This window comes from Helianthus annuus, chromosome 5, assembly GCF_002127325.2.
Source record: "Helianthus annuus cultivar XRQ/B chromosome 5, HanXRQr2.0-SUNRISE, whole genome shotgun sequence".
Taxonomy (NCBI): domain Eukaryota; kingdom Viridiplantae; phylum Streptophyta; class Magnoliopsida; order Asterales; family Asteraceae; genus Helianthus; species Helianthus annuus.
Window position 1 is genome coordinate 126306698 of NC_035437.2, and position 20064 is coordinate 126326761.

Consider the following 20064-nt stretch of genomic DNA (forward strand, 5'->3'; position numbering starts at 1 on the left):
TGAAGTTAAAGGTCATCCATTGCAATCCTATACAAACATAAAGGACGAAAAGTGTAATTTACCCTAACAAAATTAAATTTGAAATACATTTTAAAAATAAGTCAATAGGTCATTTATAACAAAAGGATAAAACTAAATTAAATTGCAAATACATTATATTATATACTATTATTTTGTAACATGTTGGTGCATTAGGTGGTTGTAACATGTGCTTATATTGTGTTTTATGTGTTGGATTTTGTACTTTCAACACTTGATAATGTGAACACATTTACTCCTGACGCGTGTTAATTGACATGTTGCATTAACGCTTGTACATCAAGCTTTGTAGATGTATTATGCATCTTATGGTTGTACCTAATGTGGGTTTACAACTTTGTGCCACAAGAAAGTACAATTGATTATTGCGTAGGGTGCGCTATGATAATGCGTGAGTCTGTAGCAAGCATAAGATCATGTATAGTGGGGCTTGAACTTCAAGCTCCTCCCATGTGGCTCCTAGTATAGATATAATTTGTAACACTTGTATGCATTAAACTATTGTACATCATCTTTTACAATTTAACCTCACAACTTTTTTACTTACAACTTTGGTCCTCTATACTTTTCATTTTTCACAAAATTTTCGTTTTACGTTCCGTTCTAAATTTTGCGAGTTAACACGGCGCAACGTGCGTGTGCGGTTAAACATTTTTACGTTGTCTTTTTTTCTGTTTGACAGGTTCATGGTAACGCGCGGGTTCAAGATCGACTTAGTTATTCTTTTATATGTTCTACGTTTCGGTTTAATTTATTCGCATTAACGCGCCGCAACTTTAGTGTTGGTGGTCGTTGGCAGTAGTGTGACATTGGTGTTCGCCCCCGCCGCAACGCGGGGGTGCTTAATCCTAGTTAATATTCATTCGAAATTCATAATAGAAATACAATATCCATACAACTTTCTGTTGGTTTTCGTTTTCTAATAGACATTACTTCCGGTGGCAAAACTAAAAAAATTAATCATGAATTAATATTTTTTTATATTTGCTATATCATTACTTTTTATGAAGAATTTCATCTTCTTATAATGGCTTATTGGATTAATATTTTTTTTTTACACTTGCTATATCACACTCAACTATTGACTATCAGCCACACTGTTACCCTCAACTATCATTTTGACGTCTGTCACCCCCAACTTAACACTTAGTGTGTTCTATCACTACGTCTTTAACTAATCACTAACATTTGATCTTGTTACTATATTTTTGGAGTGTCCTAAGATCCCAAAAACATTCCTAAGATCCATATGACACCCCCAAAAGTATAGTACCAAGATCAAAAGTTAGTGATTAGTTAACGACGTGGTGACAGAACACACTAAGTGTTAAGTTGGGGGTGACGGGAGTCAAAGTGGTAGTTAGGGTGGCAGCGGCAAATAGCCAATAGTTAGGTGATAAAATCCAATAACCCTCTTATAATTCAAATTCTTGTTCATTCTTTTTTTTTTTATTACTTAAGTTGGTAATTAACGGATCTACTCACATAGACATTTAATGGCTGTTTGACAACTTCTAAATGGGTAAGTGCTGAACCATTAACAAGTCTGAATCATTAAGTGCTGAACCAGTAAGATGTCTGACCAATTCAAATAAGAGGTCTTAATCATTCAGACTCTGTATAATGCTTAACCATTCAGAGGCATTATACAGACATCCGCTCGTCAAACAAACAGTTTGAACCATTAAGTGTTAAACCAGCAAAATGTTTGAACCATTAAGAGCCTCGTTAAAAGCTAAATAAATATCCCCTAACTTTTTCTTTTTATCAAACATTACTCAACATAGACATTTAGTTCTTTTTTTTTTAATCAAACATAATATTTTAGTCTAGTAAAATAAAGGATTATTTTAATTTTTTAGTATTACTAGATATCAAATTAACTATCAAAATTCAAAGTTTTGAGTAATGGAAAGAAAGCTTCATGTTTCCCAGTGACACTAACAATGATGCTACTCTAGAACAGTAGAACAAGACTTCTTTCTAGTGAATGTGTAATTACAAAACAACCCTAATTAGTCATTTTCTACAAAACAACCCCTATTAGTCATCTTCTCCAACTCTTCAAGATCTACTTTAAGTTTTCTGTCATAATTTTTTTTTCAATTAACACCACTTTAGTTTTTTGTTTTCTTTTGGTTAATACTCTTTTTTCAACTATTCATTCTTTCATGGGGAGGGAGAGGTGTGTCAAAATTTTATGGGGAGTGTTTGGAATATTCATGTAAGTATAACACTAAATACTTTTTATTTTCAAGGGGAGCGCCCGCTACCCCACCTATGGGGTCCGCCCCTAGATTCAGGTCAAAACAAGTTGTGATAAACATAGGTACGGGAGTCAAAACAAGTAAGCTAAAAAATCACTTGGCGAGGTCAGAGCGCTTTCATACCAAAATGAATCCGCTCGCTATATTTGCTTTTACAGCAACCAGTGAGAACAGATGGTGATGGCAGCAACCATGGTGTTGTCGGCAATAGTGGTGGGAATGGTTAAGCGGCCAAGATGGCGTCATGTGACACTGTTAGTGAATACAATGATGGTGGTGGATACAACGACAATGGCGGCGGCGACAACAACTAGGAGGTGGCGACGACACTAAGGGGGTGTTTGTTTTTTTGTGAAAAGCTCTTCAGAACCTCTTATGTCTGCACCACGCAGACCACATGCAGACGTTTGAGTCTGCAGTGTGTTTGTTTTTTCGAAGACCTTTCATTAAAAATGTTTGCGCGACCTCTTTTTGGTGCAGACATGGATCAAGGTCCTCTTACCTCTTCTCCATTCTTTTTTCCCAGATGCAACAAACACACTGAAACCCTAGTTCCTTCTCCATCTCCTCCAACTCAGCCGCCACCCTCCTCCTCCTCCTCTCCGCCGGCCGACCTCCTCGTTCCTGCTAACAGGTATTGGAATAGGTGTTTAAATTCTGAATTTTGATTATATTAATAAGTTGATTATAGTTTTTTGTTTGTTTGATTATTGGAATAAGTTGATTAAATTCTGAATCTTGTAGAAGTTAAAAACAAACAGCCTTCTTCTTGCAGACTGTAGAGGTTTAGTCCACCTCTTCAGCTACAGATGTCAGCAGATGTGGTCCACAGACTACAGACGTTTTACTTCTGATAAAACAAACAGCAGGTGTCCCATTTAGATTTATTTTAAGTTAATATATTTATTAAGAATGATCCATATTTTGAGAGACATAATTTGAGTATACAAAAATTGATCCTTTGTGTAATTTGAGGAGAGTCGCATTAAACCCTCATATAGTTTGAATAAAACCATATTAAACTTAAACTATAATGAAATCATAGAGAATTTTACCCAAATGAGTTACAACTACAAGGTGTAACAACAATAACAAATGTTTAATTTTGAAAAAAAAAATTTGAAACAAGAAAAGACTCCTTATATATAGGTACACCACCCCTTATAGAGACACTAGAGCGTTATCCTATAAGGTAGTCAAATAAAAAATTGATACAAGCCGTATGAGTCATATCAATGTCACATCAGTCATTTCTTTATCAGATCTTATCTTTCGTATATTCTATACGATGTGAACGATACACCCTCTTACAAGAGTAGCATCACCCATAATCACCTTGTAACACGGATCGTATGAGTGCTAATGTCCACATACCAAATCAATGGTGTACCTAAGGAAAAGTGTCATGTAATTAACATTACCGAGTACCACATATTATTGAAAAAGAAAAAAGAAAAAAGAAAAGAAATGCATAGCCACGTCATGACATTATCTATCAAATACGAAAATGAGTGGTTCCTCACCACTAGCACAGATTCTCACCCCTACCAACCACCATGGAAATTCAGAAACTCAACTCAACTCAACATCCACCCCAAAATTATTGTTTTCCCAAAACATTTCCAACACCACACACCTTCTCTTTTGTCTCAAATTAGCAACTACAGAGTCAATGAATTGGATGACTGAAAGCTCAAACCATTGTTAACCAGCAATGATTTTGCAATGGCTATCACAAACTTTTCATTAACATCATCAACTTACAGAAACAACCCATCTGCATCTCTCACTTGCAGTCTAAATTCTTCACCAAGATCCTCCTCACCGGACTCTGTTTTTCTTCCTGACGCTACTGGGCCTTCTTACAATCCACTTGTGTATCAGGTTTGATCAGTTAGTTTTTGATTGTGGTGAAGAATGTGGTAAAAATATTGATTGTTTTTAATGTTGGGTACGTACGTAGGCTGTGAAGCTGTTGGGGCCTCCTGCAACATTTGATGCCTCAAAACTTGAAGTTATTTTTAAAGGAGAAGAGAAAGATCAGTATAGGAGGAGGAGGATTCTACCCAGGACTTATAATCTTTCTCATTGTGACTTCACTGCTGACCTCACATTAACCATTTCAAATGTTCTTCACCATGACCAGGTGCCTGCCTATTTTCTTAATTTCCCTCCAACCACACTAGTAGGGATTAGTAATTTTGTACCCCTAACATATAACCGTACCATATGAACATATACGGTATGGTATTTGGTTTTGAGTTTAGCTCAATTTCGCTATCTCTACTATGTGGTACAGTACCGGTCTCCGGACTTTTAACGGTACTGTACCTACCAGTACCACCGAACATATACGGTACGGTATTCTGTTTTGGTTTTAGTTAAATTTCAGTATATGTACTATGCAGTACGGTACCAGTATACCGATATCATCCCTAAACTACACACACTAACAACAACAGACGTACACATTATAATCCCATTGGCCACTCATAGCAGAGCTATTAGAAGGGTCCGAGGAGGGTGTGACGGGCAAACCTTGCCTTAGGCAGCCACCCTGAGACCCCGTGTTCCAAAAACTATTTTTTTGTTTTGTTTTGTAATATAGAATATAGTAATTCAGATAACATAACTAAGAGAAATGGAACAAATAACTGAACAAGCATACAAAAGTACTAGTAATGGAAGTTGTAAAGCAGTGTTATTATACACAGTGACGGACCCAGAAATTATTTTATGGGGTGCAAACGAAGGGTTCAACCAAATTTTCAAGGGGTGCAGTCGGAATTTTTACCTCGAAAATACACCAATTTTTTTTTCAAGGGGGGCGCCCGCCCACCCAAGCCAAAGCTTGGGTCCACCCTTGATTATACATTGTAACATTGATATGTAAACTATTGTGGCTACAGCCTACATGTAAAAGAGGCCGCTCACACACACACACACACAAATGCTATAAAGCTGTCTACTGAACAATTGTACTTGTGGTTTGATTGAAAAGCTGAGAGGGTGGTATAATAAGGATGATGTAGTGGCTCAATGGGCTGAAGTGAAAGGTCATATGTGTCTTGATGTTCATTGCTATGTTAGTGGACCAAATTCCTTGCTCGATCTTGCTGCAGAGTTCAGATACTATATTTTCTCAAAGGAGTTGCCATTGGTAAATTAACTAACTCATTTCAAGGATTACACAAACATTAGTAGTAAGGTTTTGAAGAAAGGTATAAGATTTTGGCCAATAATGCTGCAGGTGCTTGAAGCTGTGCTGTATGGGGATCGTGCCCTGTTTAGTGAACACAAAGAGTTGATGGATGCATTCGTTCGGGTCTTTTTCCACTCTAGCTCAAGGAAGTATAACCGCGTAGAGTGTTGGGGCCCGCTTAAGGATGCTGCTAAGGTATGATACACAATGTTGGACGTGTGTATGGTTTAAAAACAAGCAACTAGTTTTAATATCTGTGAAATGAAATGTTCAGGGACGGTTCGGGGATCAGATACAAGGGTTATTGGCTGAAGACAAGGAACGATCTGCGCCTCCAAAGAGCTGGGGAATACCGAAATCTGTATTTCAAGTTCTTTGTACATTCCTTTTGTAATTAACCACACCAAGGTCCAGAGGCAATGATATAGTGTTAAAAGAAAGTCAAAGTCAACCATTCACCTGCTGCGTTTGTAGAGGTTATGATTGAATTCATTTTGCTGTCTCATTGATTCTTTTTTGTACCATGTACTGCAACTCATGAATCAGAAACCATGAGATCAAAATTCTTGATAAAAAGATTGCCATTTGTTAATAAATTTAGCAATTACACACGTTGGATGCTCGCGCCTTAAGCCTCTCTCTCGTTCTACGTTTGTGGTTAGGGTTGTAAAACTGGGTTTGGATTTGTGTTGGTATGTAAACTCTCATAAGAAATTGTTAGTCGGTAAGAATAACAGTGTTGATAATATGTTCATCGCCACTGCTTAAGTGCACGCTGAGTGGGTGTCAACAACGAACAAGTTGAGTTAAGCTGACTCAGTGTGCGCGCATAGTATGTCATCAACACGATGCAACCCTTAATCAGTTCCTCGCAACTTAATGTAATACTAAGAAAAAAAGAACCGGGTCTTAAGTTGATTAACAAAGAAGACCATTTAACCAAGTCAAACACAACGTTGAAGACAAAGCTGGAAGCACTGTTTGGAATGAGGACTTTGTCTGTGAGAGGACCATTTAACTGAGTCAAAAATCTTGCTAAGAAACCTCACGAAACGACGTCTGAACTATGTACTGCTTTGATGTATTCAATGATGATTGTTCAATAACGAAGAAGTCCTCTTTTTATAGATAAAATCTATTGTTTGATCATTATCTTCATTATTACGAAGAAGGGTCAATCTTTGGTTGGTATGAGCGTTTCTTCAAAACAAGGAACCAAGATCATTTCTTTCGTAAACAGGTCTTTATTTGATTCAGTGAGCCATGTCTTTGGTAACAATATATATCTTATCCATTTTGAGTTTATCTTCCTAAACTAGCTCTAACTAGTTCAAAAATAGCTCTAAGTCTCGTAACTAGTACAACAAATGTTGACTACGTGTAGCAACTCTCCTTGTCTCTAACTAGTTCAACTCTACAACACGGATGTCTTCATATAGCTCATACACTGGTTAAGGTGCCATCAAACTAGTTAGAGATTCTTTAGGTCGGGTAAGGTCATGTAACTAATGATAACTTGCCGTCGCAACTGATGGAATCAAAAGATACAATGAGGTTTTTGAAGTAATCATGACCATGGTTGTAAAAATCCCAACTAGGTGCCGATTAATCCTCGATTAATCACCAATTAATCTCGATTAATCGCTAGTCCCCACCCCAACGGTCGACTAACGACTAGCGGTTTCAACAACCATGATCATGACCACGGAAAGGTACTACACCGTTAAATACCCATTTAGAAAAAAAAAAAAAAATAACTGAACTACTTAATCAAACACGATGCCCTTTTTTTTGCTTCACTTCATTTTTCAAATGCACATGTGGTTAATGCTGAAGGGATGGTTAAAAACAAACTATGTGTAAAGTCGTATAGATGGCTCATATTTCCACATCACAATCATATAACTTGTATAACCCATTTCAGCGATGGTCACATTATATATAATTTTTATTACTGATACACAACGTACACAATATATGTTAAATTAAACGGTGTTGAGATTCCGTTATTTAGGGTAGATAACCAACCAACAATTGCAATCAGGATTCCTATTTTTTTTTCTTTTTGATTTTGTGTTTATGTTGATGATCATGTTATGAATGCGTCTTGCACGGGATTTGCTTGTACAAGGATGGGAGGCATTCGAAAAGCATGCAAATCATTTCTCTCCAAACACCATTTTGGCAAGAAATCACACCGCAAACACCAATCCCTGCAGGTTCCATTTCCATCTCTCTCGTTTCTTGCCGGAAAAGAATCATCGTTGTTTACGGGTTATATTTTAGTCTATAATCAAATAACCAACCAGTTACCTTTATAAAATGGGTTATGTGCCATTTACCTTTGTTAGGTTGATGCAAATGACAATGGAGATGGAGATAGAGATAGAGATGGAGATGAAACACGAGATGTTACTTCTCCTAAAGTCACGATTTCAAGAACTGCAAGCACGGGTTTTTTGCCGAGGTGTCTGTCCAAATCAACGAGCGAGAGAAGGAGCAAGACCCCAGGCCGTATCCGGCCCGGGAATAGTCTGCTAAGAAGCTTTAGCAGGAAGAACAACTCCTTTCACAATGCCCCTTCTTTTTCTAAAAGGACTAATTCAACCATTATCTATTCCAATGCTAATGGACTCCAGAAACCTCCCGATATGGTGAAGCGGCTAGAGTGCACCCTCGAAGAACTGTGCTTTGGGTGCATCAAGAGGGTCAATATCACACGTGACATACTTACAAGTGAGGGGTATGCATTCACATGCCCGTTGCTTTCAAGGGTGTTTGGATGTGTGTTTGTTTTAACACAGATCCAAACACCCATATGTCTACGTCATAAGAGTAAACAAAAAGTTTTATATTTTGTAGGCAAATAATACAAGAAGAGGAAGTGCTAACAATCAAAGTGAAGCCGGGATGGACGAAAGGAACGAAAATCACCTTCGAGGGTATGGGTAACGAGACACCGGGTACCTCTGCAGCTGATATTACCTTTGTAATAGACGAGAAACCGCACCCTGTTTTTAAAAGAAATGGGAATGATTTGGAAGTAACCATTGAACTTCCTTTAGTAGACGCGTTGACTGGTTGCACCCTCACTGTACCCTCACTAGGTGCGCAGGAGTCATGTTTAACGATTGATGACATAATTACCCCCGGATACAGGAAAACCATTCCAGGACAAGGCATGCCTTTGCCAAAAGAAGAAGAAACAAGAGGAAACTTGAACATAAAATTCTCAGTTCAGTTTCCACAGCATTTGACCGAAGAACAACGATCCGAATGTTTTAATATCTTGCAAGATTCATGTTGATATGAAATAGTTTAAAAAGGAATTATAAAAGTGTAGCAATAATTATACATTCACACAGTTTTTCTTTTTTACTTATTTATATCTAGGAAAAGCCGAAAAGAGCACGAATGATGCCAAATAGACTACCGTCTAAAAGAGCCTTGAGGAGCCTAAGTTTACCGGGTGTGTATGGCGGGTACCTTGCTGGCGCGTCTCCATAAAAGCTCCGGTATAGAACGGCTTTCTTGTGACTAAAAGCATCAAATGAGAATTTACCATGGTACGCCCCCATTCCACTTTCACCGACTCCACCAAATGGTAATGTGTCAACCATAAGCTGCACAAATAAACCACGAGACATTAGAAAAAGTTATTAAAGAGTGTATGTAATGTAATAAAGGTCTAGTACAAGTTGAGGAGTAGTACGTGTAAAGTGACATCATTAATAACTACACCCCCAGCAGAGACGCTGCTCACAAACGCTTCTTTGAGCTGTTTGTTGTTGGTAAATAGGTACGCTGCAAGCGGTTTTGGTCTTGAGTTGATAAACTCGATGCCATCTTCAATTTTTTCAACCTATATAAAGCGAATGAAAGATCAACGATCTAAATTTATTAGACAATTTGAACCAAATATCAATTTATTTACCGTTACTATAGGAAGTAAAGGACCAAATATCTCCTCGCTCATCATCAGGGAGTCTTCTGGGGCATCCAGTACAATTGTTGGAGCAATCTTTCTGAAACAGAAGTAGGATTATTTATATTAGAGGTGGCAATCGGGTCGGTTGGGTAACAAATCAAAACTCGTAGGCCAGATATGATTACCAAAAGTATAACGGTTAAATAATGAGTAAAATGCCATTTTCGTCCCTGAGGTTTGGCCAGTTTTGCGACTTTCGTCCAAAGGTTTGTTTTTCCGCATCTAGATCCAAAAGGTTTGAAATCTTGCCATTTTCATCGGCTCGTTAACTCCATCCATTTTTCTTTGTTAGATCAAGGGTATTTCCGTATTTTTTGTTAACTTAAAGAGCAATTCGGTCTTTTTCACTTATGTAAAAAGAGCGAATACCCTTGAAAAAGATCGAACTGCTCTTTAAGTTAACAAAAACGACAGAAATACCCTTGACTTAACAGAGAAAAATGGACGGAGTTAATGAGCCGGATGAAAACGGCAAGATTTCAAACCTTTTGGATCCAGATGTGGAAAAACAAACCTTTGGACGAAAGTCGCAAAACTGGCCAAACCTCAGGGACGAAAATGGCATTTTACTAAATAATAATATATATTTTTGAATGAAAAGATTTAAAAGGGTTTTATGCCTTTAAAGTACACTTTCTATGATTTTCGACCCATATAACGTTTTTCATTGGATCAGTTTTATAACTATGAATCAAACAAGTTGGTGGCAGGAATGAACAAAACTCACAGGCTGCTTTTATCTGTTTGACCTCCATGAATTATCTTTCCAGAAATCTTATCATCATCCAATAGCTTTTTCAACCTAGCAAAGTGACGGTCGTGCCCAATTCGAGATATATCTGGTGAGTTCATAGGATCCTCCCCAAAAAACTTGACTAAATTATGTTTTAAGGAATCTATCTGCACAATTGATATCCTCAGAGAGATCAACCAAAATTCGTTTCTAAATGATTATTAAAGCGTTAAAGAAAAGGTATGTACCAACACAGGAGCGTATTGTTTTGTTGTTATTATGTAATCAGGACCTACGCAAGCTTGTCCATTGTTTGTTCCCCACTTACCTCCCACTATACGCCTCGATGTCACCTATAATAAAACACATAATATCTTATCACAAAAGAAAGTAGATGCCATGCAGAACAGAAGTGATGGCTCACGGGTCAAAATGGGTGTTTTTTTTTGCTTTTGGTTACGTGTCAAAACAGGTTGAGTTGATCTGAAACACTTCTTGTCCAAAAGATTATGTTTTTATAAATAATTATTGTGTCAAATATGATCAAAAAAATCAAATTATATCAGAAACAATCTAACTGTTTGGATGATGTGATTTCGGACATTTATAGGCACATATACAGTTTGGGCGACTTTAGACACATTTAACCTTTTTTTCCTTTTAAGCTATTCTTTTTTAAACAATTTACCCATTTGACCCGTTCAGAAAAAAACATAAAAATTGCCAATGCTGCTACCATATGAGTTTTGCACATAAAGAAGAAGGCTCCCTACCGCTAAGTCGATGTTTGAATCAACCAAAACAGGAGATTTGCCTCCGAGTTCTAAGACTACAGGTGTCAGATTCTTTGCAGCAGCAGCCATGACAATTCGTGCCACTCGCCCATTCCCTAAAATATAATTATGGTTTAAGTAGCAATTGTGATCGATTAAAAAGTTTTGAGATCAGCTCAGATTAGTAAGTGGCTATATAAAAAGAAAAAAAAATAAAAAGGTTTAAGTGTATAGTTAAAAAGCTAAGAAACAAAGGAAGACCTGTATAGAATATTTTGTCCCACTTTTGCTCCAGGAGGACAGATGTTTCATTAACAGCGCCTTCAACAACTTTTATTGCTGAATTGTCCAGATATTTTCCTAAAAGTTTTGCCAACAATGATGACATGGCAGGAGCAAGTTCAGAGGGCTTCAAAACAACAGCATTCCCAGCTGCAATTGCTCCAATCACTGGATCAACGGATAACACTGGTGCCCGCGCCGGGGGGGTGGGTGGGGGGGTGGGGGGGGGTAAATTGATTAGCAAACCATGAATGATAGACATATTAACTAAGAAATACACAGCCAAACAATTAAAGTTTCAATTCTTATTTTTTCTTGTCAAAACTCAGCCTAATTGCTAATAATATTATACCAAGTACATTTAGTGATTACACATTCCTCGTATGTGTGATTTTCAAGATGACAATGTAAATGAGAGATATGGAAGAAAATCAGGTTATTAACATACATAATGGATAGTTCCATGCTGATATGACCAATACAACGCCAAGGGGTTCGGGGACTATTTCTGCTGAGGAAGGAAAAGTGCCTAGATTGGTTTTCGCCTGCAAAGAATTATCAACAAATGTGCATAATGTAACTTTTTTTTTTCATTTTAAACCTACATGGAAAGCATTATGTTCGATTCGAATTGTAAACACGGTTACTTTTTCGGGTTTCATCCAGTCTTTCAGTTTCTTCAGTGCCACCTTGCACGAACTCTTTATCATAGCAATCTGCATTAAAAAGCAACAGATATAACTCAGCATTGTCTTATAATATTAAATACGTAGAAGGTATACTACACCAAGATCATTACTGAAACAATATATGCAACAATGGTTCGCTTAGCAATTATCAAAGAACAACAAAATCAAACTTAATACCGAATTGTGTTATGGGTGAAGGAAAAACTTGCATAAAATTGAAAAACCAACAAGCATTATGATAGTAAGCAAGACTTGGAACTATATAATTCATACATTAGTGGTATTAGAGAAAAATCATAAGCCGTGATTATCACGACTAAATAACTTACTTTAAACGGTTTAAAGTAATCACGTAATTATTCTTTATAATACATACATGCACACAAGTCAAATGGACTTTTACACCATTATCCTTCTAGAACGAAAACTTTCACAGGAAGTGAATTGCTATGCTCCTCCAATTGATTTTTTTTTTTTTTGTTCTATGGATATTCTAGGTGTATTTGGCAGCCAATTCTGTGTAGCTGTAAGATATTGTCAGGTCTAGAAGTCAATTAATCAAAAGAAATTAAACCAGAAAGGATATCCTTAATGGTGCAGCCTGATATAGATAAAACCAGATTGCACAACAGGCTGAAATAAGACTAACTATCATCACAAAATTAGGTAGCCTCCATATCTTAAATGAGATCCTGCCTATTTGTTCAACAAATGACCACAAGCAGCCTCGAAAACAACGAGAAATTTCTTCTGTTTTATGCGTAAAATTTTGACCATAAGTGCTGTATCATATTCTCAACAAATTCATCAAAATTTCTAAAATTAGCTGTTATTTTAAAACAAGAAATCACTTCTGTTTTATATTGAATATTGAACATAAATGCCATAACTTATTCTCAACAAACTTACCAAATTTGCTATAATTAGCTGTTTCATGTCAATTCAAAATTACTCAATCACAAACAACCTGCAAATTTTTGCGACACACCATGGATGACGAAACCAAACACCATCACAAAAGGTTCTCAACTTGAGAAAACACACAAATATTATCAGCATACAAAACTTAAATAAAAAAGAAAAGCATTTAATGCATTCACCAACTAAAAAAACTTCAGAGCAATTAATTCCTAAAGGCAAAAGAATCAGAACATTCTGATAGTCTGATACCATCAGTATTGTCCGTACAGCATATCCTCTCACAAACTTGCTAGTAACACCATATGTGTCCAATCACACAAAATCAATTTCACAAAATCAGAAACTATTAGGTCAATTTAGATCTAGAAACTGCACGAGGTGTGTGTACGGACACGCACAAATCATGAACAAATCCATTACACAAACAGATAATCAAACAAGCTCATAACAACAATTTCATCAAAAACTAATGATTACACAAAAAACGAATAATCGAATCAAGTATAATGAAAATTGAAGCCAAAAATCAAGTTAATAAACCTCATGTATGTACGCTTCCATCTCTGGTTTCGCTAGGTCAGAAAACAGAGCATCGCAAATCTGTTTCTCGCAATCGTCAAGCATCTTCAACAAGCTCTTCAACTGCGACGATCTCCACTCGTAACTCTTCGTTTTTCCGGCGAGAAACGTGCTTCGTAACTCCTTCGTCAAGCAGTTTGCTGCATCTGTATCGAACACCGCCGGTGCCGTTGAATCTTCCGACGCCATTGTTGTTGTCAATATTGATCTAAAAGTTATCGTAACAGACAGCAGTTTGTATTATTATGTGAGTATTATATAGAATGACAGTGACGACGAGAGTGACGTGATGATGACTGTATAGTAGTAGTTTGTTTACCTGTTAATGGAAGCGTGTGTTTGAAGACAAATGGATCGATGATGCCGATGACTCGATGAGTGATTGGTCGGATAACGTGTATGGAAGTTATCGTGGACTAACATGTACCGGATAGAATCTTGTTTGTATATATGTAAGAGGAGATTTGTTTATAACAACATGGAGCATAGAGTTTGGTTGATGTCAACTAGATGTTTACACTGCGCTACGCGCGGTCGGGGCGGATTTAGCATAGTTCCATAGGTTTCCAGGAACCCATTCGATTCGAAGAAAATGAAAAAAATTAGTGTAAACCTTGTATGATTTGGAAAAAAATAATGAAAATTAGTGAAAAACTACCAAAAGGAACGAATCCGACCCTGGATCCACACTCGGCAGTCGAGATTTCACATTGAGATATAGATAAAATACACTTTCACAAATTACAAATTTTATCACAGTTTGAACTTAAGTAAAACCATAACCTATTTAAATTATTATTATTATAAATCAATTAAAATGTTTTGAAGAAGAGTATAATAATATGTGATTCTAATGTCTTCGTTCCACATTATTGCAATTTGATAATGGAAAACTTTATTGTGGTATTGGGAAAACAAAACACTTGAGTATTGAAGATATCTAAACGTCTGAACAATACACAAAAGTCAAGTCACCAACTTTTTGACTACTTCATTGTTCAATTCCATTTTGAAAGCTAAACTATCAACCACCGGTAACCCTTCCACCAAACACAACCACCCCTACCTATTGCAGCCCAGGACCCCCTTGTCGCCGCCTTCCATCGCCATCACCGGTCGACTGTCAAGACCTTCAGCACCAAACTGTCACCGCGACCATCATCACTACAGCACAACCACCTAACCACAGCCACAAACAAACCATGTAATTTCTTGCCTCTCTCTCTTATATATGACCGGAAAAACTTTCCATTGATTCCGATACACACCTTTGGTTGTTTCCTCATCTTTCCAACGGCGGATTGCCCCCACCGCCGCTCCAGAAAAACAATCTACACCGCTCCCCCTCCTCAATACCTTGGCGGCCAAACTCAAACCACAAAACCCCCGCCGCCTAACCGCCACCATCACCGAACACACCACCACAACCAAAACACAGCCACTGTCACCACCACACCAACACGACGATGTGAACCAGGGTTTTGGCAGAAAGTCAAACGAAAATGTAGAAACCTTAGTGGCCAACACCATACTATTGTTCATTATGTTTGAAAGTGCTTGACTTCAAGTTTTGATTTGTAGATTCACCATGGCCGGCACACATATTTCACCCTTCTGGAATATATGGTGGTGCCGGAGATGGATGGTGGAGCGGTGATGATGGGTGCCGGAGATGGATGGTGGAGCGATGATGATGGGTTTGGTGTTAGGGTTTTGAGAAGAATTGGGTTGCAGGGGTGATAAAGGATGATCGTGTGTGTTTTGGGAATGAGTGCTGAGGGGGTAAATGAAAGAAGCAAACTTCAGTGGCAAAAAGCAAAAGTCAAAAAAACTCCTGGCGCAGATGGTCGATGTCAATTGATATATATAATAATGTACATTCAGATGTAGACTATTTATAAGGTTTGGACTCCTCCAGAAGATCCCCCTTTTATGTTTGGCCTAGTAGTAGGAGACTTGAGTTTTTCAATTAATAGTCAGGTTCAAGTTCCACTTGTGTTATCTTAGGATGAATATAACCTTGGGCTTATGCTTGGGCAATGATGGTGACAAACCCACCGAGGGGGGTTTGATCCTGAGCCGCACCCTGGTTTTCATCCGGCTGTTACTTCAGCGAGACAACTCGTGTAGAGGCAGTACGATTTCCGAGGGAATGTCGTAACCAGGTCTGACCAACCCAGCGCGGGCCCGGTTAAGACAACGTAATCTAGACAGATCCTGGCTATGGCCGCCATTTAGACGGTTTGACATTGAGTCACTCAAAAAGAAAATCACCGCTTGAAAAAAAGTTTTACTCTAGAAGTATCGTATTTACTTTTAGAGTTAATAGCCAAAATGGTCCCTGAGGTTTGCTCACTTTTACCACTTTAGTCCAAAATCTAAAATTTTTAAATCTGGGTCCCTGTGGTTTGCATTTTGTTGTCATTTTAGTCCAAATTTCAAAAAAAGTCTAATTTTGTCAGGATTTCTTACTGAATTTTGTCTTTTTCTTCATTTCTCCTAAGGGCAAAATTGTCATTATAGATTATTATAAACTAATTTATATTAAAAAAATCAACAATAAAAGCTATAATGAGAGAGAAAGAGATAAAAGCCCCGATTCATCTTCATCACCTGCCACCATCTACCATCACCACACTAGACACCACCATCATCTTAATCCAGCCACCACCATCTTTCTCATCTTTACAACTTTGTAACAAGAAATCCACTTAAACTAACCCACTGATGACAAAATCATCGGAATTTCAGAGACGAATCTTGATGGAGGTTCTCAGTTGTGGCTGGATCTCGGAGTCACATCTACCGACCTCGACGGAGGTTCGCAGTTGTGGCCGGTGAACACGACACTTGTTTCAACGATGATTGTGGTGGTGTCTTCGGTGGAGAACGTGCGGCGGTGGAGGAAGGAGGCGGTGGCGACGATGGAGGAAGGAGGTGGTGGCGATGGTGGTGCTCATGGTCGTTCAATGTCGGGTTTTCGGAGCAACTCTAGGGTCGACCCATGCAATGGCGATGGTGTAGGTGTGGATACGGTGGGGTTTGAGGGGTTTGGGGATTTTGAGAGATTAGGCTGAGATCAAGTTGATCTCTAGGATTCGTGTTGTTGTGGTTTGGTCTGTGGGTTCAGTTTCTGGGTCCATGGTGGGTGGGTTGGGGTTGAAGATGGGTTGATCAAGAATTGGGAAGTGGAAAGCCGAGGAGTTGTGGTGGTTTTTTGGGCTCTTGACGGTGGTGTTCGAGAGAGAGGAGAGAGAGAGAGAAGAAACAATATTGAGAGAGAGAGAGAGAGTGCAGAGAAATGTGGTGTTATAATATTTTTTTTGATTATTTCTATTAATAATTAATAATTATTTATAATAAAAGTATAATGACCAAAATGCTCCTGAGGAAAAGGACAAAAACCAGGTTTTTTTTAGAAATCTGACCTGATTTGAGATTTTGACCAAAATGGCAATAAAACTGAAACCACAGGGACCCAGATGCAAAAAGTTTGAGATTTGAACTAAAGTGGCAAAACTGACCAAACCTCAGGGACCAAAATGGCAGTTTACTCTTATTTTTAAGTTTAAATTGTGAACACAAGTTTTCTTGATGAACAAGATGCAACAACTTTAGTCTAATATTAATGTTCTCAAGAACCATCGAGATTAATAATTGAGTACGTTACACAGTTTGGTTATATTTATATTTCAGGTTTGGTCTTCTATTTTTTGAATAGTAAATTCCTTTTTGAGTTTTTGTGTTTTAATGGTTTTAACTATTTGGGTTCAAAATCAAAAATTTTTAACTACCTAAGTGCCTATATTTTCAATTTATAACCATCTGAGTCCAAATTTGTAATGCCTTTAACCAAGTCAGTTAAGTATAAGGGTATTTTAGTCATTTTACACCTTGGTACAACCCTTTAATGCATAAGACACATACAAAATAATTTTACCCATTTTTATTAATATATATACACACAGAAACCTCTTTCAGCCACCATCGCACCTTCACAATCACGTCACCAAAACCGCCAACCTACCACAACCATCATCGCACCTTCACAACCACATCACCAAAACCGCCCACCTACTACCACCGCCACTACCACAACCACCCACATGTTTTGTTGTGTTTGGGAGTTTATGTAGAGGAGTGAGAGAGAGGGGGTTCCATGCTAACCAGAAAGCAGCGATAATGTGGATGCTAATGTGTTGTAGGGATGAGCATTTGGTACTGGGTACCGATACCAAACTGGCACCGAATTTCCCTTACCGAATTTTTTCGTTAGCGAATATCAGTACTACTTTTTGGCATTTTAGGTACCGGTACTTTCAGTACCAGTACCGGTAAAATACCGATTTTAACCTACAAATACCGGTACCGTATGGAACATTTTTGGTACCAGTATCGGTACCCAATTTTGATGAATTTCGGTTACTGGTACTGGTACCGGTAGATTCGGTATGTTACCGGTACCACACTCATCCCTTTGTGCTGTTGATTCACTCTAGCAAGTTGTAACTTGTAAAAAATGTTTGTGTTTTCACCATGGTATGTATGTGGCATGGATTTTGATAATTTGTGGATAATCTGTTTTGATATTTTTATTCATCATTAGGAAATCAAATAGTTATAGTTGAAAACACAAGAAGGTTCCTCATTCGACAAAGATATGTATCTCTATCAGATTACCCACATTGAATTATGTGTTAGAACTCTCATTTCTTAATATGCGTTCACGTCTTCTGCATGTTTCAAGGTTTTCTTGGTCATAAATACCATATTAAACTGTGTTTGGGTCCTTTGACCTGGTTGAAATGTATTTTGATCATAAAGACCAATTTAAAAAGTATCTGGGTCCTTTAACCTGTTTCGAGTGTGTTTTGTTCATAAAGACCATATTAAAGTGTGTTCGGTCCTTTTGGCCCATTTCAAGGGTGTTTTAGCTATAAAGAACTATTTATTGTGTGTTTGGGTCTTTTGACCCATTTCAAATGTGTTTTGGTCATAAATACCAATTTAAAGTGTGTTCGGGTCCTTTAACCCATTTCAAGTGGTTTTGGTCATAATTACCAATATAAAGTGTCTCTATAAGGTAATTTATCTATTTAAAGCTGTCAAAACATGGGGTAAAACATATATGTGTTATCGGTGATTATAAAGTGTTGATTTACATGTTTTAAGATGTCAAAATAAGTGGTAAATGATTGAAATACAGGTGATTTTTTTATGACTACAAAGTGTTGATTTGCATGGTGTGTTCACATTTGATATTTAAATTTTAATCCTTTATTTTTGCAGAATGTTTACTTTGATGATGAATCAGGGAAGTTGTCATGTCATCCCTGAGGTTGGGTAGTGACTTAGGATGGTAATCTTCTTGTATTAAGTTTGTAGATTCTTAGCTAAGCAATATTTAGTTTTACATGAGTACTATTCATTATTAGGACATCTTCCGAGAAAGCTGCTCGTGAGGCGAATGATGCACTCGCTAAGCCGGTTTCGCATAAGCGGAGCGTTAGTCTTCGCAAGTCAGGTATTGTTGGACTTAGGTTATTTATAAATGCATTTTGGTATACTTTTTGTTAGATATAGTGGCATTTCTTTGGATTGTAGAGTTTTAATTAACTGCCACATAACTAAATCCTAAAATCTTTTGGTTTTATTCGGGTTGAATGGTTAATGTGTTGTTATGGTTTTTGTTTAACTTCTAAAATTAGTATTGTTATAGTTTTTGTTTAAATTGTATTTTAGATCAAATTGTGATAATATTTACATATAGAAATCTTATTTTTTAATTATAAGGCGTAATGGTGACTTATGTAGTGTAGGGAGTTGTGTAGTCAACTAACTAAATGTTGTTAGTATCTTTAAACTTTTGTATTATTTAGGTTTAAGGTTTAGATTGGATTACGAACATATCTTTCATCGAGAGGTTAGTTACTTTGTGATGTTATTTAATATTTGTCTTTTATTTTGCAGACCTATAGTGATGGTCGTAGCCAGAAGTTCTAGATGGCTTGAGAAACAATAAATGTTGTTTGTCAGGGGACACCTTAATCCTTAATAAAAGTAAATAAAAATATAACATTTTATACTTCTATACATTTTAACTGTATTTTCACTTTGTCAATAAGTAATTTATGTAATAAATAATCACTTTGTTGTATTTATATTATTTGTACACTTTGTGATAATGTGTATTAAATTTTCCGACCGACCCGTGACGTTCGCGGGTGATAACCTAGTTATATATAAAGGTAAATTCATATTAAAAGTGTATGCATAGAAGCCATGTTGAAAACATTTAAGTATTATATAAAAGGCAAATTCATACTGAAAGTGTAAAATCAGTCTAGGAACTTTGTATCACCTATGGGATTTCAGATCTGTAAGAAAATGGGAGATCATAAGCGTTTAGATATGATTATAAACTTATGATCAGATGGTCTGATTAAACCCAGTTGCAGCTTTAACGATTGGAACAGGTTATCAAAGTCGCACCACCATCAATTGTAGCTTTAACAGGACCGCTAGAAAATGAGACGGGCGGAGATAGGTTTAACAGCTTTAATAATGTCTGATTAAACCCAGTTGCGGCGT

General features: G+C 37.2%; 3 protein-coding genes and 1 long non-coding RNA gene across 4 annotated transcripts; 3 read left to right on the top strand and 1 right to left on the bottom strand.

Moving 5' to 3' along the window:
• Nucleotides 1–3829: 3829 nt before the first annotated feature.
• Nucleotides 3830–6119, top strand: LOC110941208 (magnesium dechelatase SGRL, chloroplastic). Its single transcript, XM_022182834.2, has 5 exons — nucleotides 3830–4190; nucleotides 4270–4452; nucleotides 5308–5466; nucleotides 5557–5703; nucleotides 5783–6119. The coding sequence occupies exons 1-5, from the start codon at nucleotides 4032–4034 to the stop codon at nucleotides 5900–5902; spliced, it is 768 nt and encodes a 255-aa protein (XP_022038526.1). The 5' UTR covers nucleotides 3830–4031; the 3' UTR covers nucleotides 5903–6119.
• A 1296-nt stretch (nucleotides 6120–7415) lies between these two features.
• On the top strand, nucleotides 7416–8886 carry LOC110941207 (dnaJ homolog subfamily B member 4). Its single transcript, XM_022182833.2, has 3 exons — nucleotides 7416–7727; nucleotides 7860–8251; nucleotides 8371–8886. The coding sequence occupies exons 1-3, from the start codon at nucleotides 7605–7607 to the stop codon at nucleotides 8813–8815; spliced, it is 960 nt and encodes a 319-aa protein (XP_022038525.1). The 5' UTR covers nucleotides 7416–7604; the 3' UTR covers nucleotides 8816–8886.
• On the bottom strand, nucleotides 8761–13972 carry LOC110941206 (aldehyde dehydrogenase family 3 member H1). The gene is made up of 11 exons (XM_022182831.2): nucleotides 13793–13972; nucleotides 13435–13681; nucleotides 11932–12000; nucleotides 11733–11829; nucleotides 11264–11470; nucleotides 11003–11118; nucleotides 10478–10582; nucleotides 10224–10396; nucleotides 9443–9533; nucleotides 9221–9370; nucleotides 8761–9131 (listed from the first exon to the last, which is right to left on the bottom strand). Exons 1-11 carry the CDS (start codon nucleotides 13894–13896, stop codon nucleotides 8898–8900), a joined length of 1593 nt encoding a protein of 530 aa, XP_022038523.1. The 5' UTR covers nucleotides 13897–13972; the 3' UTR covers nucleotides 8761–8897.
• Nucleotides 13973–17453: 3481 nt separating this feature from the next.
• LOC110939120 lies at nucleotides 17454–19630 on the top strand. Its single transcript, XR_002591983.2, has 3 exons — nucleotides 17454–18832; nucleotides 18909–18997; nucleotides 19444–19630. It is a non-coding gene; the product is annotated as an uncharacterized LOC110939120 (long non-coding RNA).
• Nucleotides 19631–20064: the final 434 nt, after the last annotated feature.